Genomic DNA, 22,010 nt, shown 5'->3' with positions numbered 1-22,010 from the left:
CGGCGACACTCAGCATTGCAATGCATAGGTTCCTTAACGGATCCCACTGCAGGTCCACCGAATTTCTATTTCATAATCAACTTATATGCAACCTCGCTTATTCTAATGGAGTCTTCTCCTGGTATTATAAAAATAACGACTTAGGACAAGAGTCTCCCTAAGGATGGTAACCTATTATCTTGCAAAGTTATTTTTCAGTATCATGTCTTCAATGGCCTCTTCCTGGCCAAAGCTGAGAAACAGTACACTATTATCATCCTTCTTTACCTGTCAGCTGCCTTTGACAGTGGCGATCATGCTCTTCATCTTGAAATCTTGTCCTTTCTTGGCTTTTGTGACCATGCACACAGGTTCTCCTTCTACGTTTCTAATTGCTTCTTCAGCACTGCCTCCTCATCCCCCCCCCCCCGCCCCAACCTTCTGTGTGGGTTCCACAGGACTCTGTCCTTAGTTCCATCCTCTTCTCGTAGTTCCCTACACTTACACAGGCCTATCTCCACACTACCTATCTCTTATTCACTATGAAGATGTTGATGCCTGATTCTGCTCTGCCAGTGATACCTATTTATTCAATTTTCAAGTGCTATCTTGCATGCTACTCCTCAGACTTGGAAGCAGCATACTTAGACTTCTGCAAAAGTTTAAAAAAAAGGGGGAGGGATAGCTCAGTGGTTTGAGCATTGGCCTGCTAAACCCAGGGTTGTGAGTTCAATCCTTGAGGGGGCCATTTAGGGATTGCTTTGTCCTGCTTTGAGCAGGGGGTTGGACTAGATGACCTCCTGAGGTCCCTTCCAATCCTGATATTCTATGATTCTACCTCCTTCAAAACTCTCCCCTTTACAGTGATATCTTCAAAATATGAACAGTGGTTAGGCAGCTGGTGTGCTGTAACAATGACCTGTCCTGCTGAACAGAACTGACTCTCTGTTTCTTTGTGTTTCTCTCATCTGTTTGTTGCATCCAGTTGTTGTCTCGTCATATTTAGATTGTAAGCTCTATTGGATGGACCATCTCTTTGTTTGTAGAGGCCCAGAACAATGGGAGTTGCATGGGTGATCCAGGACTCAGGCCACCACATACGAATAATTATAAAAATAATCTCAGTGATTCATGTTTGGTCAGAGAATAAACTTACTTGGTACAAAGCCTGTGTAGAAAGGTATCAGTCCAGCGCTGGTATAAATTTTTTTATTAGGCCAGTATGTCTGTGGTAGTCTCTTACCAAAGTTCCACACTGGGTTTCTTATCATAAACTGAAAGAACAAATAGGAGCTTTTATTTTCAAATTCGAAGTGTTGCAATACAAATTAATACAATTTTTAATCCATGTTTGTACAACAATTTCCAAAAAATTGAAACTAATGCTAAAGCAGAATCAGATTGGAGCTGGACTAGGGCAATTGGGACACTAGGCTCAGCGTAGCACAGCTGGACTGCAGTGATGGGACACCTGGCTCACCGTGACACAGCTGGACAGCAGCAATTGGGACATGTGGCTCACCATGGTAGCGCTGGACTATGCCAATCATGGCCTCAGGCTCTCTATCTCACAGGGCCCATGGCACTGCACCATTCCATGGCATTGCTTCCCCCACTCCAAGCCTGCAGGGGAAGAAGCCCCATCAACCCTAACCATACACACTGTAGCGAGAGTGATCAGGTAACCTTAACCCTATTACCAGCTCACCTTATTATTACTGGTAATAGCTCACCTTACCTGATCACTCTCGTTACAGTGTGTATGGTAACACCCATTGTTTCACGTTCTCTGTGTATATAAATCTCCCCTCTGTATTTTCCACTGAATGCATCCGATGAAGTGAGCTGTAGCTCACAAAAGCTTATGCTCAGATAAATTGGTTAGTCTCTAAGGTGCCACAAGTCTTCCTTTTCTTTTTGCGGATACAGACTAACACGGCTGCTACTCTGAAACAATATTCAGGTTACTCTCAGTCCCAATGGACTGGTCACTTATTTAAGGTCAATTGTACCCTAGATCTCACACGAAAGACAACACTTGTAACCAATCCTATTGTAAACTTTCTAAGGATTTATTCACTAAGAAAAAAATGAGTTATTTACAAGGTATGAGCCTAAGGGGACCATCTGTGCCTCGATGGTATGGCCAATATAATAATCCAGGGATGCTGCTTGTTACTGGTTTGGTAAAATCTAATTATAGATAAGGCTAAGATTTTGTCATGGTTATTTTTAGTAAAAGTCAGACATGTACGGGCAATAAACAAAAATTCACAGAAGCCGTGACCTGTCCGTGACTTTTACTGCTGTGGCTTCATGGTTTCCCCCACCACCATGGTGGCTGGGAGCTGCATGGTTCTCTCCCCCATCCCCAGGAGGCTGTCCCTGGTTTCTGGAACCCTGAGGAGACTGTCGCCTGTCAATGGAACCCTGCACAGGTACCCTGAGGAGGCTGTCGCCTGTCAATGGAACCCTGCACGGGTACCCTGAGGAGGCTGTCGCCTGTCAATGGAACCCTGCACGGGTACCCTGAGGAGGCTGTCGCCTGTCAATGGAACCCTGCACGGGTACCCTGAGGAGGCTGTCGCCTGTCAATGGAACCCTGCACGGGTACCCTGAGGAGGCTGTCGCCTGTCAATGGAACCCTGCACGGGTACCCTGAGGAGGCTGTCGCCTGTCAATGGAACCCTGCACGGGTACCCTGAGGAGGCTGTCGCCTGTTGCCGAAATCCTGCCAGGGCCCTGCTGGCTGCCAGCTCCTGTCCTGCAGCCCCAGAGACTGAAGCAGAAAATGTCACAGAGGTCACTGGAAGTCGCGGCTTCTATGACCTGTGACATAAACGTAGCCTTAATTATAGAATATACCACCAGTTTGGGGTGTCTGCCCTGTTTTCAGACAGACTGTCCTGAGTTTGGCACTCTCAGTTGTGAACCACATATCAGACAGGGGTTACTATGAGAACTGAAATGTGGATGAGGAACTGGTTAAAGGGGAGACTACAATGGGTCATACTGAAAGATGAACTGTCAGGCTGGAGGGAGGTTAATAGTGGAGCTCCTCAGGGATTGGTCTTGGGACCGATCTTACGTAACATTTTCATTGATGAAAATTTTCATGCACCCCCACAAAAAGTGTGCTAGTACAACTTGCAGATGACACAAAGTTGGGATGTATTGCTAATATGGAGGATATTATACAAGAAGATCTGGATGACCTTAAAAACTGGAGCAATAGAAATGGGATGAAATTTAATAGTGCAAAGTGCAAGATCATGCACTTAGGGCCTAACAAGAAGAATTTTTGCCATAAGCTGGGGATATATCAGTTGGAAGTGACAGAGGAAAAGAATACCTGGGTGTATTGGTTGATCACAGACTGACTAAGAGCTGCTAATATGATGCAGCCGTGAAAAAGGCTAATGCAATCCTAGGATGTATCAGGCAAGATATTTCCGGTAGAGATAGGGAAGTATTATTGCCATTATACAAGGCCCTGGTGAGACCTCATCTGGGATACTATGTGCTATTCTAGTCTTCCATGTTTAAGAAAGATGAATTCAAACTGGAACAGGTGCAGAGAAGGGCTATTAGGATGATCAGAGAAATGGAAAACCTATTTTAGGAGAGGAGACTCCAGGAGTTTGGCTTGTTTAGCCAAACCAAATGAAAGCAGAAGGGATATATGATTGCATCAGAGGGATAAATACCAGAGAGGGAGAGTGTGGTGGGGCAGCTGCACCACACAGGGAGAAGAAGGGGTTAAAAGCAGCACCAGGGAGTCTGCACAGAGCCCACTAAGCAGGAAAGGGCTTATTGAGCCCACCAATAGGGGGAAGGCTTGCTGGAGCAGCCAATCAGGGCTGGCGAGGGCCATATATAAAGGGCTGCTCAGCAGAGCAGAGCCTCTCCCTGGAAGGCAAGGGAGGAGGACTGGCTGCCTGAAGAAGCGCCATAGATAGAGCAGGGCTGGGCAGGGGCAGCAGAGTGCGAGGGTGAGCTGCTGGCTCACGACTGCCAGGCTGAGGCCTTGCTACAAGGGCTGAGAGGCTGCTAGGGCTACAGGGGAAGTGGCCCAGGGAAAATAGGCAGTGGGTTGGAGGAGGGCAGTAGGTGGCTGCTGGCTATAGGGTCACTGGGTCAGGACCCAGAGTAGTGGGCGGGCCTGGCACCCTCCCTTGCTAATGAGGAGAGTGGCCAATATCCAGTCTGCAGTTTGCCCCGAGGCAAGTGGTGGGACTAAGGTCTGCCAGTCCTCCAGAAGGGGGAGATACCAGAGTGGGGGCACAGCTGGAGGACCGTGCCCAGAAGAGGACACTGCATCCCGGGGAGCAACGTGGGTTCAAAGAGTCGAGACAGCAGTGACGGCAAGCATGACACCAGTTGGTGAAGGAGCGCTGGAAGGGCTGAGAAGTTCTGGAGCAGCCTTCCAAGGAGAGCAGAGGGGGCAAAAAACCTAACTGGCTTCAAGACTGAGCTTGATAAATTTATGGAGGGAATGATATGATGAGACTGCCTAGAATGGCATGTAGCTGATCTGCGACTGCTAGTAGTAAATACCCCTAAAAGGCAGCGATGGGACACTCTGACCTACTACAGAGAATTCTTTCCCAGGTATCTGCCTGGTGGGTCTTGTCGACACGCTCAGGGTCCAACTGATCACCATATTTGTGGTTGGAAAGGAAGCTTCCCCGGGGTCAGATTGGCAGAGACCCCGGATTGACTTTTTTTTTTCTTTTTCCGCCTTGCTCAGTGGCACTGGACATGGGTCACTTGCAGGTTTAAACTAGTGTAAATGGTGGATTCTTTGTAACTTGAAATCTTTAAATCATGATTTGGGGACTTCAATGACTCAGCCAGAGGTTGGGGGTCTATTACAGGAGTGGGTGGGTGAGGTTCTGTGGCCCGTGACTAGATGATCACAATGGTCCCTTCTGGTCTTTGAGTCTGCAAGTCAGATCATGACAGCCTTAACTTTGTCCAAAATCAAAAGGTTGTTTGTAGATGCTTCATACTTTCCAAATCCTTAGAATTCTCAGAATTCTTGTGCAAAGGAGAAACATGTAAAAGAATAAAAGGGTAATATTTTTTTTTGCAATTTTTCTTCATAACTGAAAGCTTCTGAAGTATCTGCTACAGAGAATTCTATGAAGAACTTTTCCCTCGTTCAAAATAGTGTCCCATTTTTTCAATAGAACTGAGACTGTAGGTTGCCCTTAAAGACAAATGTCCACTGTCTCTGTTCCTCAGCTCCTCAGGGGTCCCTTCTAACTTCCGATGACATCATTTCCCCAAAGAGCAGATGGGCTGTCACTCACTCTGGGAACCGTGGGAGATTGTCCTGTGTACACTGGATGAAGAGCCAAGTAGTCCCAGCCCAGAGAATTTGCAGATGGAACATATAGGCCAGCCCAGACCACACCTCCAGAGAGACTCGGTGGCTCATCTGACGAGGGCCCAAGCGCCTTCCATTGAGTTTCTCTAGTTTTTTCATACTGGACATTTGCTGGGCCACTTCACGGTCCTGTGTGCAGACTTCTACCAAACGCTGCATTATTACTACTGCATTTAAGTAAGATGCAGACTTTTTGGAAAAGAAGTTCTGCAGTCACTGGTTAAGTAGACTCCAGGCCCCGCCTCCTTCCATTGTGGCTTGTGAGTCGCCTGAGTGGTATATACGTCTGCAAGCACTCAGAGAAGAAAGGTTACTCATCTGAATTGTTGCTCTTTGAGATGTGGGTGCAGACTCCCTCCATTCTCTCTGCACTGGAGTCTCCAGTTTTGGCTTTTGGAGCAAAGCAACTGAGAGGCATCTGAGCAGCACTTCCCTTAAATAGCGATGTGAGTGGCTATGAGGGGCAAAAGGGAATGTGTATTGTGCCAATGTGTATTTGTAGGCAAAAATATCTGGCTTGGATGTACTGAGTTCATGCATACCTGAGCCAGTGCAATACACACCTGCACCCACATCTCCTAGAACAACCATTACAGTTAACATAAGTAAGACATCACCAGCAGTGACATCCCCAGAGGGAGTGGAGACTCTGGGGGGCTTGGTCAAGCCTGGAGCGAATTGCAAGAATGGATCTTGAGAGAGGGGGATCTGGGAATGGTCACAGGGCAGTCACAAGGTACCAGGAGACGGTCTTGGCTGTCCTTGCCTGAAGAGGTGGGCTAACAGAAGAAGGATTAGCAGGGCTCTGAAGAGACTGTATGTATCACTAACTAAAAACATTTCCCACATGATGAGCTTTGGTGGGGAGAAATTCCGGAGACAAGATGGGGGACTCCAAAACTATCCCAGTCACCCAGCAACAAGGTTTGGTGGTGAGAGATGACGTGACACACAGACGGGTCACAACACAATATCTTTGTAAATAAATGAGATGCTCAAGACAGACAGGTAAGAGGAACGGTTTCTGTACATAAAATTATTTCTTTAACACTTCCAGTTCCATGTTAGATTATATTTGTTCTTAGTACAATAAATAAGATACTTTTATTTTTACTAACTCTAAGACTAAGTTTGCTATGTACTACTAGGTTATCAGGTGTCAAAGTGATGCTACATAATAATTACCACATGCTAGAGTGTATCTCTGTGTTTCCCGGTCCTGTGGAGAAAAGACTTTAACTATGTCAAAATGAGACAAGGAGTGAATTCTGGATGATGGCAGCAAAGGTCCCAGATAGAGTCGCCAAGTTTATAGATGTCAGCTTTTCACCAAAGGTTGTCATACAGAGGTACAAATGTTATTACCATCTTGCGTCAATAGATGCAATCCTCTTTTTCCCATGACCCACAAAGGAAGGGGATGAACTGGGGGATTCATAAATTCACAAATTCCAAAGCCAGATCAGATGACCATGAGTAGGCTCAGCAGAATTAGATTTTTATTGTCTTATAATTTCAAGGGATACGATCCATGGATTTTTTTTTAAAGCATTTTAAATCAATTTCAATATTCAGTTACAGGAAATTTTGTGGGGGGTAGTCAGAAAATAATTATTTAATGACAGACTATGAGATTCAAAAAATTAAAGCTTTATAATCATTAAAACACAAATCAATGTTGCATGCCAAAATATACAAGGAAAATATCCTTAAATCAAACTCTAATAAGTTCTCAAGCAGCATTTTTCTTATTTTGCCTGTCTGTAAATTTCAACTGTTATCAAGGGAAATAATTTTTTCATTAGTTTGTGTGTGTGTGGTGAAATTAGTATTTACTGACATTTACCAATAAACCTGTAATGCTTCCGAGCCTACCCATGACCATCCAGCCTGACCCTCCACCACACACAGGCCACAGAACTTCTCCCGGAAACTGGATTAAAGTACAGCTTTCACTTTCAGAAAGAGATCCAATCTTGTCTTCAACTTTCCATGCACTGTAAGTACCACCTCTCCAGTACACTGTGCCAATGATTATTCAACCCCACGGCTAGGAAAGTGGGTCTATTTCAAGGTTGAAGTTGTCCCGCTTCAGCTTTCTTGTTATACCTTTGTCAGCAAGGTTGAAAAGCCGCCACTATCTGCTCTCGTCCCTGAGTAGAGTGACTGAATCGCCACTCAACCTTCTCTTTGAGAAGCTGAATAGGTCAAGCTTCTTAAGCCTCACGTCATATGGCTTGTTCCCTAGCCCTGATAATTTTTGTGGCCCTCCTTTGAACTCTCTCCAGGATGCCCACTGTGACAGGTTGGATCACAGAAACCGCCTTGGGAACTGCCAACTGATGTGCTAAGACTACTTCTCCCCCTGCTTTCCCTGCCAGTTTGGGATTCCAGCACCCTGTCTTGCTGAGCCGGACACGCCAGTCTTCTCCAACACGGACCCAGTGGCTGAACCACGTGCCCCAAAGCTGCAGACTTAACTGAAAGCAACTTAGGAAGTGTTTCCTGTCTTTAACACTCAGATGCCCAACTCCCAATGGGGTCCAAACCCCAAATAAATCTGCTTTACCCTGTATAAAGCTTATACAGGGTAAACTCATAAATTGTTCCCCCTCTATAACACTGATAGATATGCACAGCTGTTTCCCCCTCCCCCACTCCCCCAGGTATTAATACATACTCTCAGTTAATTAATAAGTAAAAAGCTATTTTATTAAATACATAAAGTAGGATTTAAGTGGTTCCAAGTAGTAACAGACAGAACAAAGTGAATTACCAAGCAAAATAAAATAAAATATGCAAGTCTAAGTCTAGTACAGTAATAAAACTGAATACAGATAAAATCCTTACCCAGTAAGCTTCCTTTTACAGACTAGTCTCCTTCTAGTCTGGGTCCAGCAATCACTCACACCCCCTGTAGTTACTGTCCTTTGTTCCAGTTTCTTTCAGGTATCCTTGGGGGTGGAGAGGCTCCCTCTTTAGCCAGCTGAAGACAAAATGGAGGGGTCTCCCCAGGATTTAAATAGACTTTCTCTTGTGGGTGGACACCCCTCCCTCCCCTGTGTAGAATCCCAGCTACATATGGCATTTTGGAGTCACATGGGCCAGTCACATGTCCCTGCATGACTCAGAACTACAGGTAGCAGCCGTGGTTCACATGCTACCTTGAACATCCTCAAGTAGACTTCTTATGTGGATTGGAACATTCCAAGACCCATTGTTCCTTAAGTGTTTCTTGACTGGGCATTTAACTTCGCAAATTCCTTTCGAAAGAAGCTGACCAAATGCCTTAGAAAGCTTACTTAGAAATCAAGCAAGTATACAGTCAATATTCATAACTTCAAGTACAAAAATGATACATGCATACAAATAGGAGGAATGTATTCAGTAGATCATAACCTTTACAGAGATATGTTACGTAGCATATGTGGCATAAAACATATTCCAGTTATGTCATATATACATTCATAAGCATATTTTCATAAAACCTTATGGGGGGGCACCCTCACACCCACATCCTTCTTGACATGCAGATTCCAGAACTGGATATGCCATTCCGTGTATAGGGACCCTGGGCGCCTAACTCAGGCTTTGTGAATCACCTGGGTTTTTCTGGGCACCTAAAAGTTAGATACTGTGAAGCTGTGCATCACAACACCTAACTCCAGGCTTCAACTCTTCGGGGCAGGGCCCATTTTTTGGTTCTGTGGTTGTACAGGGCTGACTAAAATGGAGTCCTGGCCCACAGCTAGGGGTTCTGAGGTGCAAGGTAATACAAATTAGTAACTATAATACCACTGATTCACACAATCACATTGTCATATTTTCTGTTCCATTCTTTGCACATTCTAATGTTTTGTTTGATATTTTGAGCACTGATGCCCATGAGCAGAGGTCTTCATTGAGCTGTCCACAATGATGCCTAGATTTATCTAAGTGCTAATGTGTATAATACTAGTTTGTGACATGCTTTTAGATCTTTTCCTTCAGTATGAATTGTATATTAGCATTGCCTAATTTTCCACAGGCATAATGAATTTTTCTTTATTTCTCTTGGTTGGTTCCCAAGGTTCAGCTGGATTTCCATATTGAGGAGCCTATTGCTCTACCTTCTTTTTACCCAGAACTCAAGAAATATAAGCAATAAACTTTATTAATTTAAACCCAAAATCCTACTAGATGTTTTATTAAAAAAAATACACCATCCTGGCCCTTAAAAATTTACAATATAAATTTACATGACACAAGGTAAAGGTGTCAAGCATTAGGGAAAGCCTGGGGCTTGGAAGGATGTGAGTTACAGCAATATGGTCATGCAATTAAGAAGTAAAAATTTTGAACATTGTTGACTTGCTTACTGTGGGCATCACAAGAAGAGGTGAATTTTAAATGAGGATAAGGCAATAGTTGCATGCATTAAAGTCGGAAGGGTGTTCCAGACACATAATATGTGGAAAGACTTGAGGATGCTTATGGGAAAAACAGATAAAGCTTATATTTGATGGAATGGAGGAGGAACCAGCGCAGGGTTTTAAAGAAGCGGGTGACATGACCAGACTGATAGCGATGAAGGTCATTTTTGCAGCTATGTTCTAGAGGGCCACAGGGGCGGGGGGTAATGTGAGTGATGAGGAGGCCAGGCAGGAAGAGATCACAATAATCAAGATGGTACAGTACATAATATGGGCATGAGTTAAGAGTTTTTGCTGTTGGGAATGAGAGAAAGGGTCATGTCTTGGACGAGGAGTGGAAGAACAAACAGCAAGGTTTGAACATGGATTAGATGGGAAGGGAAGAGTGAGATGAATGGGAGAGTTGATAGTGACCTGAAGGCTGCAAGCTGGAATGAAAACCAAGACGGTGGTATTACCAACAGTAACAGAGACAGGAGGAAGAGGAGTGTGTTTAGGAGAGAAAATCAGTGGATCTCTTTTACCCATGTAAAGTTGTAATTGTCTGAGAAATATCCAGGGCGAGATGTCAGAGATGCAAGCTGAAATGGGACTGGCTAGAGTGGGAGACGTTGTGAGGGGAGAGGTAGATTTGTGAGTCGTCATCATCATAGAGAGGATAGTGAAAGCCATGGGAATGGTTAAGGTCACCCAGGCAAAGGGTGTAGAGAGAAGTGCAGGGATCCAGCCCCGTGGGCCCCCTCCTTAGCACAGAGGCTGTAAGTGGGGAGAAGGAGGAACCAGCAAAAGAGATGTGAAAGAAGGAATCTGAGAAATAGGAAGGGAACCAAAAGAGACTGGTATCACTAACGTCAAGGGAAGAGAGGAGGAGGGAGTGATCAGCTGTGTCAAAGGTCAGTGTTGAGGGAAAGTGAGCAGGTGCTGGGGAAGGAGGGACAGACCTTATCAATCTTCTCTGTAGCTGGTCTGGAAATTTCCTTTGGAAAGATTGTCCAACAGAAAATGAACTTTTTGTAAAATCAAAATTTTCTGTGGGAAAATTTCAGTTTCACCCCAAAATTTCAATTTTCTGCTGGGGAAATTGAAAAGATGGCTCCCAGGAAGAACCTGACAAAAGCCTTCCTGGTGGGCAGCCAGGGAGCTGAGAAATTCCATTTCAGATTTCCCCAAATGGAATTTTTCAGAGTTTTCTGTGCCATGAAAAATGTTGATTTTTTTTCTTTTAATTCCAAATTGAGACAGTTATTTTCTGAAATCTCAAATTGTCTGTGGGATGAAAATTCCACTTTCTGGTCAGCTCTTGTCTTCTCGAAGACATCAGAGAGATCCTGTGCAGAGAGGAAGGAAATATGGGGCATGGGGAAGATTTTATGAGGGAATCACCAGTGCTGAATAAGCAACAGAGTTTCAAGGTTTGAGTCTTAGTCCTGGTCTACACTAGGAGTTGAAGTCAAATTTAGCAGCGTTAAATCGATTTAACCCTGCACCCGTCCACATGACGAAGCCCTTTTTTTCGACTTAAAGGGCTCTTAAAATCCATTCATTTACTCCACCCTTGACAAGGGGATTAGCGCTAAAATTGGCCTTGCCGGGTCGAATTTGGGGTAGTGTGGACGCAATTCGACAGTACTGACCTCTGGTAGCTATCCCAGAGTGCTCCATTGTGACCGCTCTGGACAGCGCTCTCAGCTCAGATGCACTGGCCAGGTAGACAAAAAAAGGCCCACAAACTTTTGAATCTCATTTCCTGTTTGGCCACTGTGGCAAGCTGCAGGTGAGTGCAGAGCTCATCAGCAGAGGTGACCATGGAGTCCCAGAATCACAAAAGAGCTCCAGCATGGACTGAATGGGAGGTACGGGATCTGATCGCTGTATCGGGAGAGGAATCCGTGCTATCAGAACTCCGTTCCAGTTTTCGAAATGCCAAAACATTTGTCAAAATCTCCCAGGGCATGAAGGACAGAGGCCATAACAGGGACCCGAAGCAATGCCGCGTGAAACTTAAGGAACTGAGGCAAGCCTACCAGAAAACCAGAGAGGCAAACAGCTGCTCCGGATTAGAGCCCAAAACATGCCGCTTCTATGATGAGCTGCATGCCATTATAGGGGGTTCAGCCACCACTACCCCAACCGTGGGCTTTGACTCTGTCAACACGGAAGCAGGTTTTGGGGACGAGGAGGAGATTGTAGATAGCTCACAGCAAGCAAGCAGAGAAACCAGTTTTCCCGACAGCCAGGAACTGTTTCTCACCCTGGACCTGGAGCCAGTACCCCCCGAACCCACCCAAGGCTGCCTCCCGGACCCGCCAGGTGGAGAAGGGACCTCTGGTGAGTGTACCTTTTTAAATAAAAAGAAAAGGAGTACTTGTGGCACCTTAGAGACTAACCAATTTATTTGAGCATGAGCTTTCGTGAGCTACAGCTCACTTCATCAGATGTAGCTCACGAAAGCTCATGCTCAAATAAATTGGTTAGTCTCTAAGGTGCCACAAGTACTCCTTTTCTTTTTGCGAATACAGACTAACACGGCTGTTCCTCTGAAACCTTTTTAAATAGTATACATGGTTTAAAAGCAAACATTTTTAATGATTAATTTGCCCTGGCATTCGCTGCCAGTACAGCTATTGGAAAGTCTGTTAACGTGTCTAGGGATGGAACGGAAATCCTCCAGAGACATCTCCATAAAGCTCTCCTGGATGAACTCCCAAAGCCTTTGCAAAAGGTTTCTGGGGAGGGCAGCCTTATTCCATCCACCATGGTAGGACACATTACCACGCCAGGCCAGTAGCACGTAGTCGGGAATCATTGCATAACGAAGCATTGCAGCATATGTTTGCTGGCATTCAAACAACATCCGTTCTTTATCTCTCTGTGTTAGCCTCAGGAGAGTGATATCATTATGATCACCTGGTTGAAATAGGATGCTTTTCTTAAAGGGACATTCAGAGGTGCCCGTTCCTGCTGGGCTGTTTGCCTGTGGCTAAACAGAAATGTTCCCCGCTGTTAGCCACAGGGAGGGGTGGGTTAGCCACGCGGTGGGGGGAGGCAAAGTGCGACATTGGAATGAAAGCATGTGCTATGAATGTAATGTTAACAGCAAGGTTTACCGTGAAAGAGTGTACCCATTGTTCTATAAAATGTGTCTTTTTAAATACCACTGTCCCTTTTTTTTCTCCACCAGCTGCATGTGTTTCAAGGATCACAGGATCTTCTCCTTCCCAGAGGCTAGCAAAGATTAGAAGGCCAAAAAAACACACTTGTGATGAAATGTTCTCTGACCTCATGCTGTCCTCCCACACTGACAGAGCACAGACAAATGAGTGGAGGCAGACAATGTCAGAGTGCAGGAAAGCACAAAATGAATGCGAGGAGAGGTGGCGGGCTGAAGAGAGGGCTGAAGATGATAGATGGCAGCAGCGTGATGAGAGGAGACAGGATGCAATGCTGAGGCTGCTGGAGGATCAAACTAACATGCTCCAGCGTATGGCTGAACTGCAGGAAAGGCAGCAGGAACACAGACTGCCGCTACAGCCCCTGTGTAACCAACGCCCTCCTCCCCAAGTTCCATAGCCTCCTCACCCAGACCCCCAAGAACGCGGTGGGGGGGGCCTCCGGTCACCCAGCCACTCCACCCCAGAGGGCTGCCCAAGCAACAGAAGGCTGGCATTCAATAAGTTTAAAGTTTTAAAGTGCTGTATAGCCTTGTCCTTCCCTCCTCCACCATCCCACCCGGTGCTTCCCTCCTCCACCACCCCTCCTGGGCTACCTTGGTAGTTATCCCCCTATTTGTGTGATGAATTAATAAAGAATGCATGAATGTGAAGCAATAATGACTTTATTGCCTCTGCAAGCGGTGATCGAAGGTGGTTAGCTTACAGGGAAAAAGTGAACCAAGGGGAGAGGGGGTTTCATTAAGGAGAAACAAACAGAACTTTCACACCGTAGCCTGGCCAGTTATGAAACTGGTTTTCAAAGCTTCTCTGATGCGCACCGTGCCCTCCTATGCTCTTCTACACAGCCCTGGTGTCTGGCTGTGTGTAACCAGCAGCCAGGCAATTTGCCTAACCTCCCACCCCGCCATAAACGTCTCCCCCCTTACTCTCACAGATATTGTGGAGTGCACAACAAGCAGCAATAACAATGGGAATATTGGTTTCGCTGAGGTCTAAGCAAGTCAGTAAACTGCGCCAGCGCGCTTTTACACGTCCAAATGCACATTCTGCCACCATTCTGCACTTGCTCAGCCTATAGTTGAACAGCTCCTGACTACTGTCCAGGCTGCCTGTGTACAGCTTCATGAGCCATAGCATTAAGGGGTAGGCTGGGTCCCCAAGGATAACTGTAGACATTTCAACATCCCCAATGGTTATTTTCTGGTCTGGGAAGAAAGTCCTTTCCTGCAGCTTTTGAAACAGACCAGAGTTCCTGAAGATGCGAGCATCATGTACCTTTCCCGGCCATCCCACGTTGATGTTGGTGAAACGTCCCTTATGATCCACCAGTGCTTGCAGCACTATTGAAAAGTACCCCTTGCGTTTTATGTACTCCCCAGCTTAGTATTCTGGTGCCAAGATAGGGATATGCGTTCCGTCTATGGCCCCACCACAGTTAGGGAATCCCATTGCAGCAAAGCCATCCACTGTGACCTACACATTTCCCAGGGTCACTACCCTTGATAGCAGCAGATCTTTGATTGCGTTGGCTACTTGCATCACAGCAGCCCCCACAGTAGATTTGCCCACTCCAAATTGATTCCTGACTGACTGGTTGCTGTCTGGCGTTGCAAGCTTCCACAGGGCTATCGCCACTCGCTTCTCAACTGTGAGGGCTGCTCTCATCTTGGTATTCTGGCGCTTCAGGGCAGGGGAAAGCAAGTCACAAAGTTCCATGAAAGTGCCCTTATGCATGTGAAAGTTTTGCAGCCACTGGGAATCATCCCAGACCTGCAACACTATGCGGTCCCACCAGTCTGTGCTTGTTTCCCGGGCCCAGGAATCAAGGTTCCACGGCATGAACCTGTCCCATTAGCACCACGATGCCCACATTGCCAGGGCCTGTGCTTTGAGAGAAGTCTGTGTCCATGTCCTCATCACTCTCGTCACCGTGCTGACGTCACCTACTTGCCCGGTTTCGCTTTGGCAGGTTCTGGTGTTGCATATACTGCTGGATAATGCAAGTGGTGTTTAATGTGCTCCTAATTGCCAAAGTGATCTGAGCGGGCTCCATGCTTGCCATGGTGCGGCATCTGCACGGAAAAAAGGAGCGGAATGATTGTCTGCCGTTGCTCTGATGGAGGGAGGGGCGACTGATGACATGACTTACAGGGTTGTCTTACAGGGAATTAAAATCAACAAAGGGGGTGGTTTTACATCAAGGAGAAACAAAAACAACTGTCACACAGAATGGTCCCCTCAAGGATTGAGCTCAAAATCCTGGGTTTAGCAGGCTAGTGCTCAACCCTCTGAGCTATCCCTCCCCTTGGTAGTCCAGGTAGGACTGAATCTCCATTAAGCTTTTCAAGGTGCCCCTGACAGACCTCACCGAAACGATTGTTGGTCGTTGATTTCATGGAGGGAGGGAAGGGGGAGCAAACGAACACAAAACAGATCTGGTCTATTTCTTGTTTTGATGCACTCCATCTATCTTTTACATCTTTGGCTGGCAGCAGACGGTGCAGTAGGACTGCTAGCCACCCTCATCGCCTGGCTGCTCACCAGAAGACAGTGCAATACAATGGCCGGCAGGACTAAAGAGAATGACCTGGTTGAGTCACTCCTATTTCAGTCCCTGCACCCATTTCTGCCCAGGCACTCCTGACCGACCTTATTGAGGCAGCCAAGAGCACCTGGGACATGATGACGATGGTTATCAGGCCTATTGCACCGTTTGCTGCCACAAGGCAATGAGTTGCTGCTGTGTAGCAATGCAGTCCCACGTCTGCCAGCACCAAGAGACGTACGGTGACAGTGAGCTGAGCGGGCTCCATGCTTGCCGTGGTATGGCGTCGGCACAGGTAACCCAGGAATAAAGACACAAAATGATTGTCTGTCATTGCTTTCACAGAGGGAGGGCCTGATGACGTGTACCCAGAACCACCCGTGACAATGTTTTTGCCCCATTAGGCATTGGGCTCTCAACCCAGAATTCCAGTGGGCGGCGGAGACTGCGGGAACTGTGGGATAGCTACCCACAGTGCAACGCTCCGGAAGTCAATGCTAGCTTCGGTACTGTGGAAGCGCTCCGCCGAGCTAATGCACTTAGAGCATTTTGTGTGGTGACGCACACAATCGACTATATAAAAACGATTTCTAAAAACCCGACTTCTATAAATTCGACCTAATTTCGTAGTGTAGACATACCCTTAGTGAGGAAGATGCAATCCTGTTTGTCAAGGAAGACGGCAGAACTGAAGGAAGACAGGATAGAGTTATCTGTGCGGGGTCTGATTTTCTACAGAGGTACCATGCTGGAAACAAGGGGATGTGGATGCTGGATGGGCACCAAAGTTAAGAGTTAGTGGATGGACTATGGGAGAGAGGGGCAGAGGAGTTATGGCTGGAGAGAAGGCATCAACAACAGTCAGTACAGATGGGGGAAACATGGGAAGGAGAAAGGCGCTGCAGAGAACATGGACTGGAGGTTACAGCAGGGGCAGGCAACCTATGGCACGCGTGCCGAAGACAGCACGCAAGCTGATTGTCAGGGGCATTCACACTGCCCGGGTCCTGGCCACCGGTCCGGGGGGCTCTGCATTTTAATTTAATTTTAAATGAAGCTTCTTAAACATTTTAAAAACCTTATTTACTTTACATACAACAATAGTTCAGTTATAATTATAGACTTACAGAAAGAGACCTTCTAAAAACGTTAAAATGTATCACCGGCATGCGAACCCTTCAATTAGAGTGAATGAATGAAGACTCGGCACACCGCTGCTGAAAGGTTGCTGACCCCTGGGTTACAGAATAGGAAGCTAAGAATTATCTGACTGAATCAGACCAGAGCTGCTTCTCATCCAGCCTCCTATCACTGACATGAGCTGGGTCAGATGCTACTGTGAAAAACTCTGCTTCAGCAAGAGAAACGGAAGGTAGAAGGGATAGAAATAGGATCATTACACGAAGACTGCTAGGTACTTTAGCCAGGAGAAGTGGTTAGATTTCTACTGATGGGCCTGACACTTGGGGAGATTGGGCTGAAACCATACAGCAGTTTGCCCCAAGATCATATGAGGTTAAAAAAGAAAGAGGGCTGTACCTGAGCCAAAACCACAAAAACTGCCAGAGGGTCCAGTGATTCCTTGACATAATGCCTTGCCAGGAGAAGACTATGCCTGTGAATCTACCTGCTTACAGACCATTGGCTTGCCTGTGATCTAACTTGCCCTCCTAGAAATGGAACAGCTTACTGAGAACTCCAGTCCAGGGCTGCAAACCCCCCAGCACAGAGCCATTGAGCTCACTAGGTAATGACATGTCAGACACACCAATGCCACTGCAAGAACAATTCAGTCTCAAGGTCCTTCAGCTTTCTGGCCTGTTCGACTCCCAGAAAAACACAGAGTGGCCGAACAATTTCAAAAATGCAAAGACACTGAAACCGGTCGATTTTCTGGAGGGTTAGTTGTGTTGAAGTAAGTGATCAAACAGAAAAGTTTAAAATGAATTGTTTTGTGAAAGGAGCCGTGTATGTGGAGCAGCATCTATTGTTACGTAAGTGTGCGGGTTTGCCTGATGAATTCAAGGTCACCCTTCACACCCCAATGCAGGCTCATGAAGAGAGCTGCCTGGTGTGTGCTTGTTAGCTGGATGTAAAGTTTAAATAAAGAACACAAGACAAGCTCTCCTTGTGTTAACGTGGAGAACAACATCTGCTTTATGGCTTGAAGCAGAAGGGTTCGTATTCCTTCCAAAACGCTTGGGATTTTTAAAATCTTTGTTACTGTAATTCTGGATGATCTCATTAACTATAGAAATGTCCAATTTGCTTCTGAATCCTACTAAACCATTGGCCTTGATATCTTGTGCCTAAGTTCCACAAGCCACTTGTTTGCTCTTTTGACTGCTGCTGCGTGCTGCGCAGAGGTTTTCACTGAATTGTCTACAGTGATGCACTTGGACATCACTGGGGGGGAGGGGGATAAAATGGGATTTAACACAGAAGGCAGAACATTACAGGGTGCTGCTAGGCACTACTGTAATAATAATAAGAATTGATATGGAGTGATGTTCATTGGAGAGGATGGAACATCATGAGGTATAGCGAGAGGGCAAATTTCACAGGGAGCTCGTGTAGGGAGATGGCAGTGCACCATGAAATGCTATGTGGGAGTATAAATGGCAGTACTGCTAACCTCAAACCTTAAAAATTATGAGTCGGGCCTCCCAAAATCAAGAGATTTTGGGGGGAAAAAAGTTATTTGAATTTTCCTTCCAGTTCTGAACACTTAGAGGGCATTTGGGTCAAATTCTCAAGGTTTTTCTCTGCAGCTATGAAAGCTAGAGACTTACTTTTTGTTTTGAATGAAAGCTGAGATGATTACATAATCACCTGACTCCAGGTGCTAGTGACTTAATAAAATCACAAAACTGACAACAATGAAATGGTTCCTTTTTAATGATGAAGAGTAAATTGTTAAATGGCAACCAGAAATCTGTCTTCAATCTCTGGGTAACGTAAGAAAATTATAAGAGTGCAAGTAGAGGGATCAGAGTAGCAGCTGTGTTAGTCTGTATCCGCAAAAAGAAAAGGATTACTTGTGGCACCTTAGAGACTAACAAATTTATTTGAGCATAAGCTTGAGCTGTAGCTCACAAAAGCTTATGCTCAAATAAATTTGTTAGTCTCTAAGGTGCCACAAGTACTTCTTTTCTTCAAGTAGAGGGATAAACCCCAAGGTTAAGGCTTTACAGAGTTCTTCTTCAATCAAAACTCCCATGAATTCAAGGAAGGTCTACATTCAAAACGCTCCAGATTGGAAGGCTTCTCCCACCAGAGTAGGGACTCCACCCCAGAGAGGCAGTAGCTAGTTGGCAGGAGAAGCCCTCCCATCGACATAGTACTGTTTATACCATGGGCTAGGTCAGTATAACTGCATCACTTGGGGGGGTGGATTTTTTACACTCCTGAGCAACATAGTTATACGAACCTACTTTCCTAGGGTAGACCTAGCCTAAGTGAGTGCTTCGGGCATTGTTACAGAGCCTGGGTCTTATAAGAAGTTGCTGAAGTTGCTCAGTGAAGAAAAGGAGATGATCTAGCAGTATCTTAGTGACATGCTACCTATTATCAGGTATTTATGGTTTACATCTTAGCAGCCATATAGCATCATTGTAATACTGTGTTGTAGCTGTGTCAGTCCCAGGAATTAAAGAGACAAGGTGGGTGATGTAAATATCTTTTATTGGACCAAGTTCTCTTGGTCAGAAACACAAGTTTTCTATCCCACCAACAGAAGTTGGTCCATTAAAAATTATCCTACTCACCTTGTCTCTCTAATACAGTCACTTTGCTTAGTTGATAAATCAGAAATGAAATGGCTTTTCAGTTCATTCTAATCGGTTACGGCAAATGACGTTCCTTCAGCCTATTACTAGGAGAGCTTTATGCTGAATATAGAAGAGCCCACATCCAGCTCCTGTTACAGTCAAAGGAAAGGTTCTCGATGAAGGATGGGGTCAAGGCCTAAATCAATTTGCTGAAAAAATGCATGTTGCTATAATTTACCTGATTTCTGTCAAATTCATTCATGGCGTCTTTAACTCCCTGGAGGTAGTTAACACCCATAATCCAAGTGAAGCGCGGTATGAATCCAGTGTAGCCTTTGGGTGAAGATAAGAGAGCATATTTATTGCTTGAGAACACATCAGTACACAGTGTATGGGGCTCAGCAATATAAAAGCGGGTGCATTTGGGAGAATTAGATACATATATTAAAAGTCCTATTTTAGGCAAATTCAGATTTTTTTAAACCTTCTCTAAATTAAATTTTAAAATTAGATATTTCACACCCAGTGGTCATTTTGAAACATGGCTTTTTTCACTATCCCAGGGAAAATCCTGTGAGCTAGATGACGCTCTTTGTCTATATATGACCTCCATATAATGGGAACAGAAATACTGTTTCTTCATAACCAATAGCCCTGCGAATGGTATGTCATAGTGGAATACGTAGCCAAGTATAAGAAACACGAAGTCCATCTTTCATTTCTCATGTTCCTTTTCCCTTCCAGCAACTCCTCACTGAGGATCAGAGAAGAAAGCAGCTAGAAAGGTGAAAAAGAAGCAAAACAAGGAAAGAATTAAAGAAAAAAAGAGGATCCAGAATTTCCTCCTCCCACAGACAGAGGCTTCCTTTGGAGGCAAGGTAATTCTGCTTCCTAAACCTTCAGCTATTGGAGCCAGGGATGTACCTCATCCACTCAAGACCTATAAGACTGTACTTTCTTTTCTGCCCCCCAACCAGAAGGGATTAAGAGGGATAACTTTCTGGTGCAGTAGCCCCACGTGGCCTTGTAAAGTAGGCACCAACCCTCTGGCTCAGACTTTCCAAGTGCCATACATCATCATAGGTCTGTAACATCTCAGGGAGGGAGCAGAGAAGGAAATAACTTTTTGTGTGCACTTTGCAACCCTTTTTATGAAGAAAGGCCTCATACCCCTGCCTGAGGGGAAGCACCTATCATTCACATGTTTCATGGATTAGGCAACAGAGTCACTCCAGTCACAGCTGAAAATAGAACCCCCGTCAGAAAGACCTAAGCCTCATCCTTGTTGCCATACTGTCTCTCAGAAGGAACGTGCCAAACTGCATGCTTGTCTATGCTGTGTCTAACTGCATGACCAGTCTCTTCCTAGACCCAGGAAAAAACCCAGGAATCATGATGTGCAACATTGTACTGCTGTCTTATGAATTACTGTAGATCCCCTTGCCTGAGCATGTGTTATCCTCCCTTTGTGGCATGGTCCACATTGAGGATAGCAAGATAGCACTGATGCTGTTTACTCCTATAGCTGAAGTGACAATGCTCTGTGATGTGAATCTGAATGTGATGGTTTAATCCCTGCTAATGTTGGTGGAATGTATACAGATATGAGCCCATCTTAAATTATCCTGAGGACTTGGAATGATTGTACTTCATTAAATGGTTTTATTTCCCAGAACACTATATTTAGAATTGAATTTGTTTGTGTTAATATTTGATTTATTGTTCCATTTGATGCAGGTAATCTGAAGAATAGAAACTCTCACTTTAAGAACATGAACATTACAGAATATGCTTGAAAGAGATTTTGCCTGTAGGGTCACTGAGGCGTAGACCTCATAAAACTTGATTTAATAAACTAAAATTTCCAGAAAGCAAGCATTGTTCTCAAGGTGTAACATTAGCACTTATTAGAGGCCTGGATTCATCAGGGCACTGCTATTCATAGACTTTAAGGCCAGAGGGACCATCGTGATTGTCTAGTCTGACCTCCTGCACGTTGCAGGCCACAGAACCTTGCCCACCAACTCCTATAATAGACCATAATCTTGGGCTGATTTACTGGAGTCCTCAAATCATGATTTAAAGACTTCAAATTACAGAGAATCCACCGTTTTCACTAGTTTAAATCTACAAGTGCCCCATGCTGCAAAGAAAGGCAAAACCCCCCACAGGCTCTGCCAATCTGACCCAGAGGGAAATTTCTTCCTGACCCTAAATATGGTGATCAGTTAGACTGAGCAGGTAGGCAAGATCCAGCAGCCACACACTTAGGAAAAAGAAAAGGAGGACTTGTGGCACCTTAGAGACTAACAAATTTATTTGAGCATAAGCTTTCGTGAGCTACAGCTCACTTCATCGGATGCATCTGATGAAGTGAGCTGTAGGTCACGAAAGCTTTTGCTCAGATAAATTTGTTAGTCTCTAAGGTGCCACAAGTCCTCCTTTTCTTTTTGCGAATACAGACTAACACGGCTGCTACTCTAACACTTAGGAAAGAATTCTTTATAATAACTCAGAGCCCTCCCCATCTAGTGTCCCATCATCAGCTTTTAGAGATATTTGCTACTAGCAGTCGCAGATCAGCTACCTGCCATTGTAGGCAGTCTCATCATACCATACTGTCAACAAAGTGACAGTATTCTTGTCAGCAAGTTAAAGAAGTATGGGCTGGATGGATGCAGTACAAGGTGGGTAGAAAGTTGGCCAGATTGTCGGGCTCAACGGGTAGTGATCAATGGC

General features: G+C 45.2%; 2 protein-coding genes across 2 annotated transcripts in view; one reads left to right on the top strand and one right to left on the bottom strand.

Moving 5' to 3' along the window:
- Positions 1 to 1,118: 1,118 nt before the first annotated feature.
- Positions 1,119 to 22,010, bottom strand: part of CIMIP2A (ciliary microtubule inner protein 2A) — a 62,427-nt gene continuing 41,535 nt past the window's right edge. Inside the window, exons 5-6 of the mRNA XM_073314808.1 lie at positions 19,510 to 19,604; positions 1,119 to 1,253 (exon numbers count right to left, since the gene is read on the bottom strand). Coding sequence (XP_073170909.1) covers positions 1,119 to 1,253; positions 19,510 to 19,604 — 230 coding nt within the window. The remainder of the gene's footprint in view (positions 1,254 to 19,509; positions 19,605 to 22,010) is intronic.
- On the top strand, positions 9,467 to 14,651 carry LOC140899272 (uncharacterized). Its single transcript, XM_073314494.1, has 2 exons — positions 9,467 to 12,111; positions 12,965 to 14,651. The coding sequence occupies exons 1-2, from the start codon at positions 11,589 to 11,591 to the stop codon at positions 13,351 to 13,353; spliced, it is 912 nt and encodes a 303-aa protein (XP_073170595.1). The 5' UTR covers positions 9,467 to 11,588; the 3' UTR covers positions 13,354 to 14,651.

Source organism: Lepidochelys kempii, chromosome 16 (genome assembly GCF_965140265.1).
Source record: "Lepidochelys kempii isolate rLepKem1 chromosome 16, rLepKem1.hap2, whole genome shotgun sequence".
In the NCBI taxonomy this organism is placed as follows: domain Eukaryota; kingdom Metazoa; phylum Chordata; order Testudines; family Cheloniidae; genus Lepidochelys; species Lepidochelys kempii.
This window is presented reverse-complemented; position numbering and strand designations above follow the sequence as displayed.

Excerpts from the sequence above, each read along its gene's own strand:
- LOC140899272 (XM_073314494.1), top strand. The coding sequence starts at position 11,589 with ATGGAGTCCCAGAATCACAAAAGAGCTCCAGCATGGACTGAATGGGAG. Across the intron at positions 12,112-12,964 it reads AGGTGGAGAAGGGACCTCTG|CTGCATGTGTTTCAAGGATC; the intron begins GTGAGTGTACCT and ends TTTCTCCACCAG.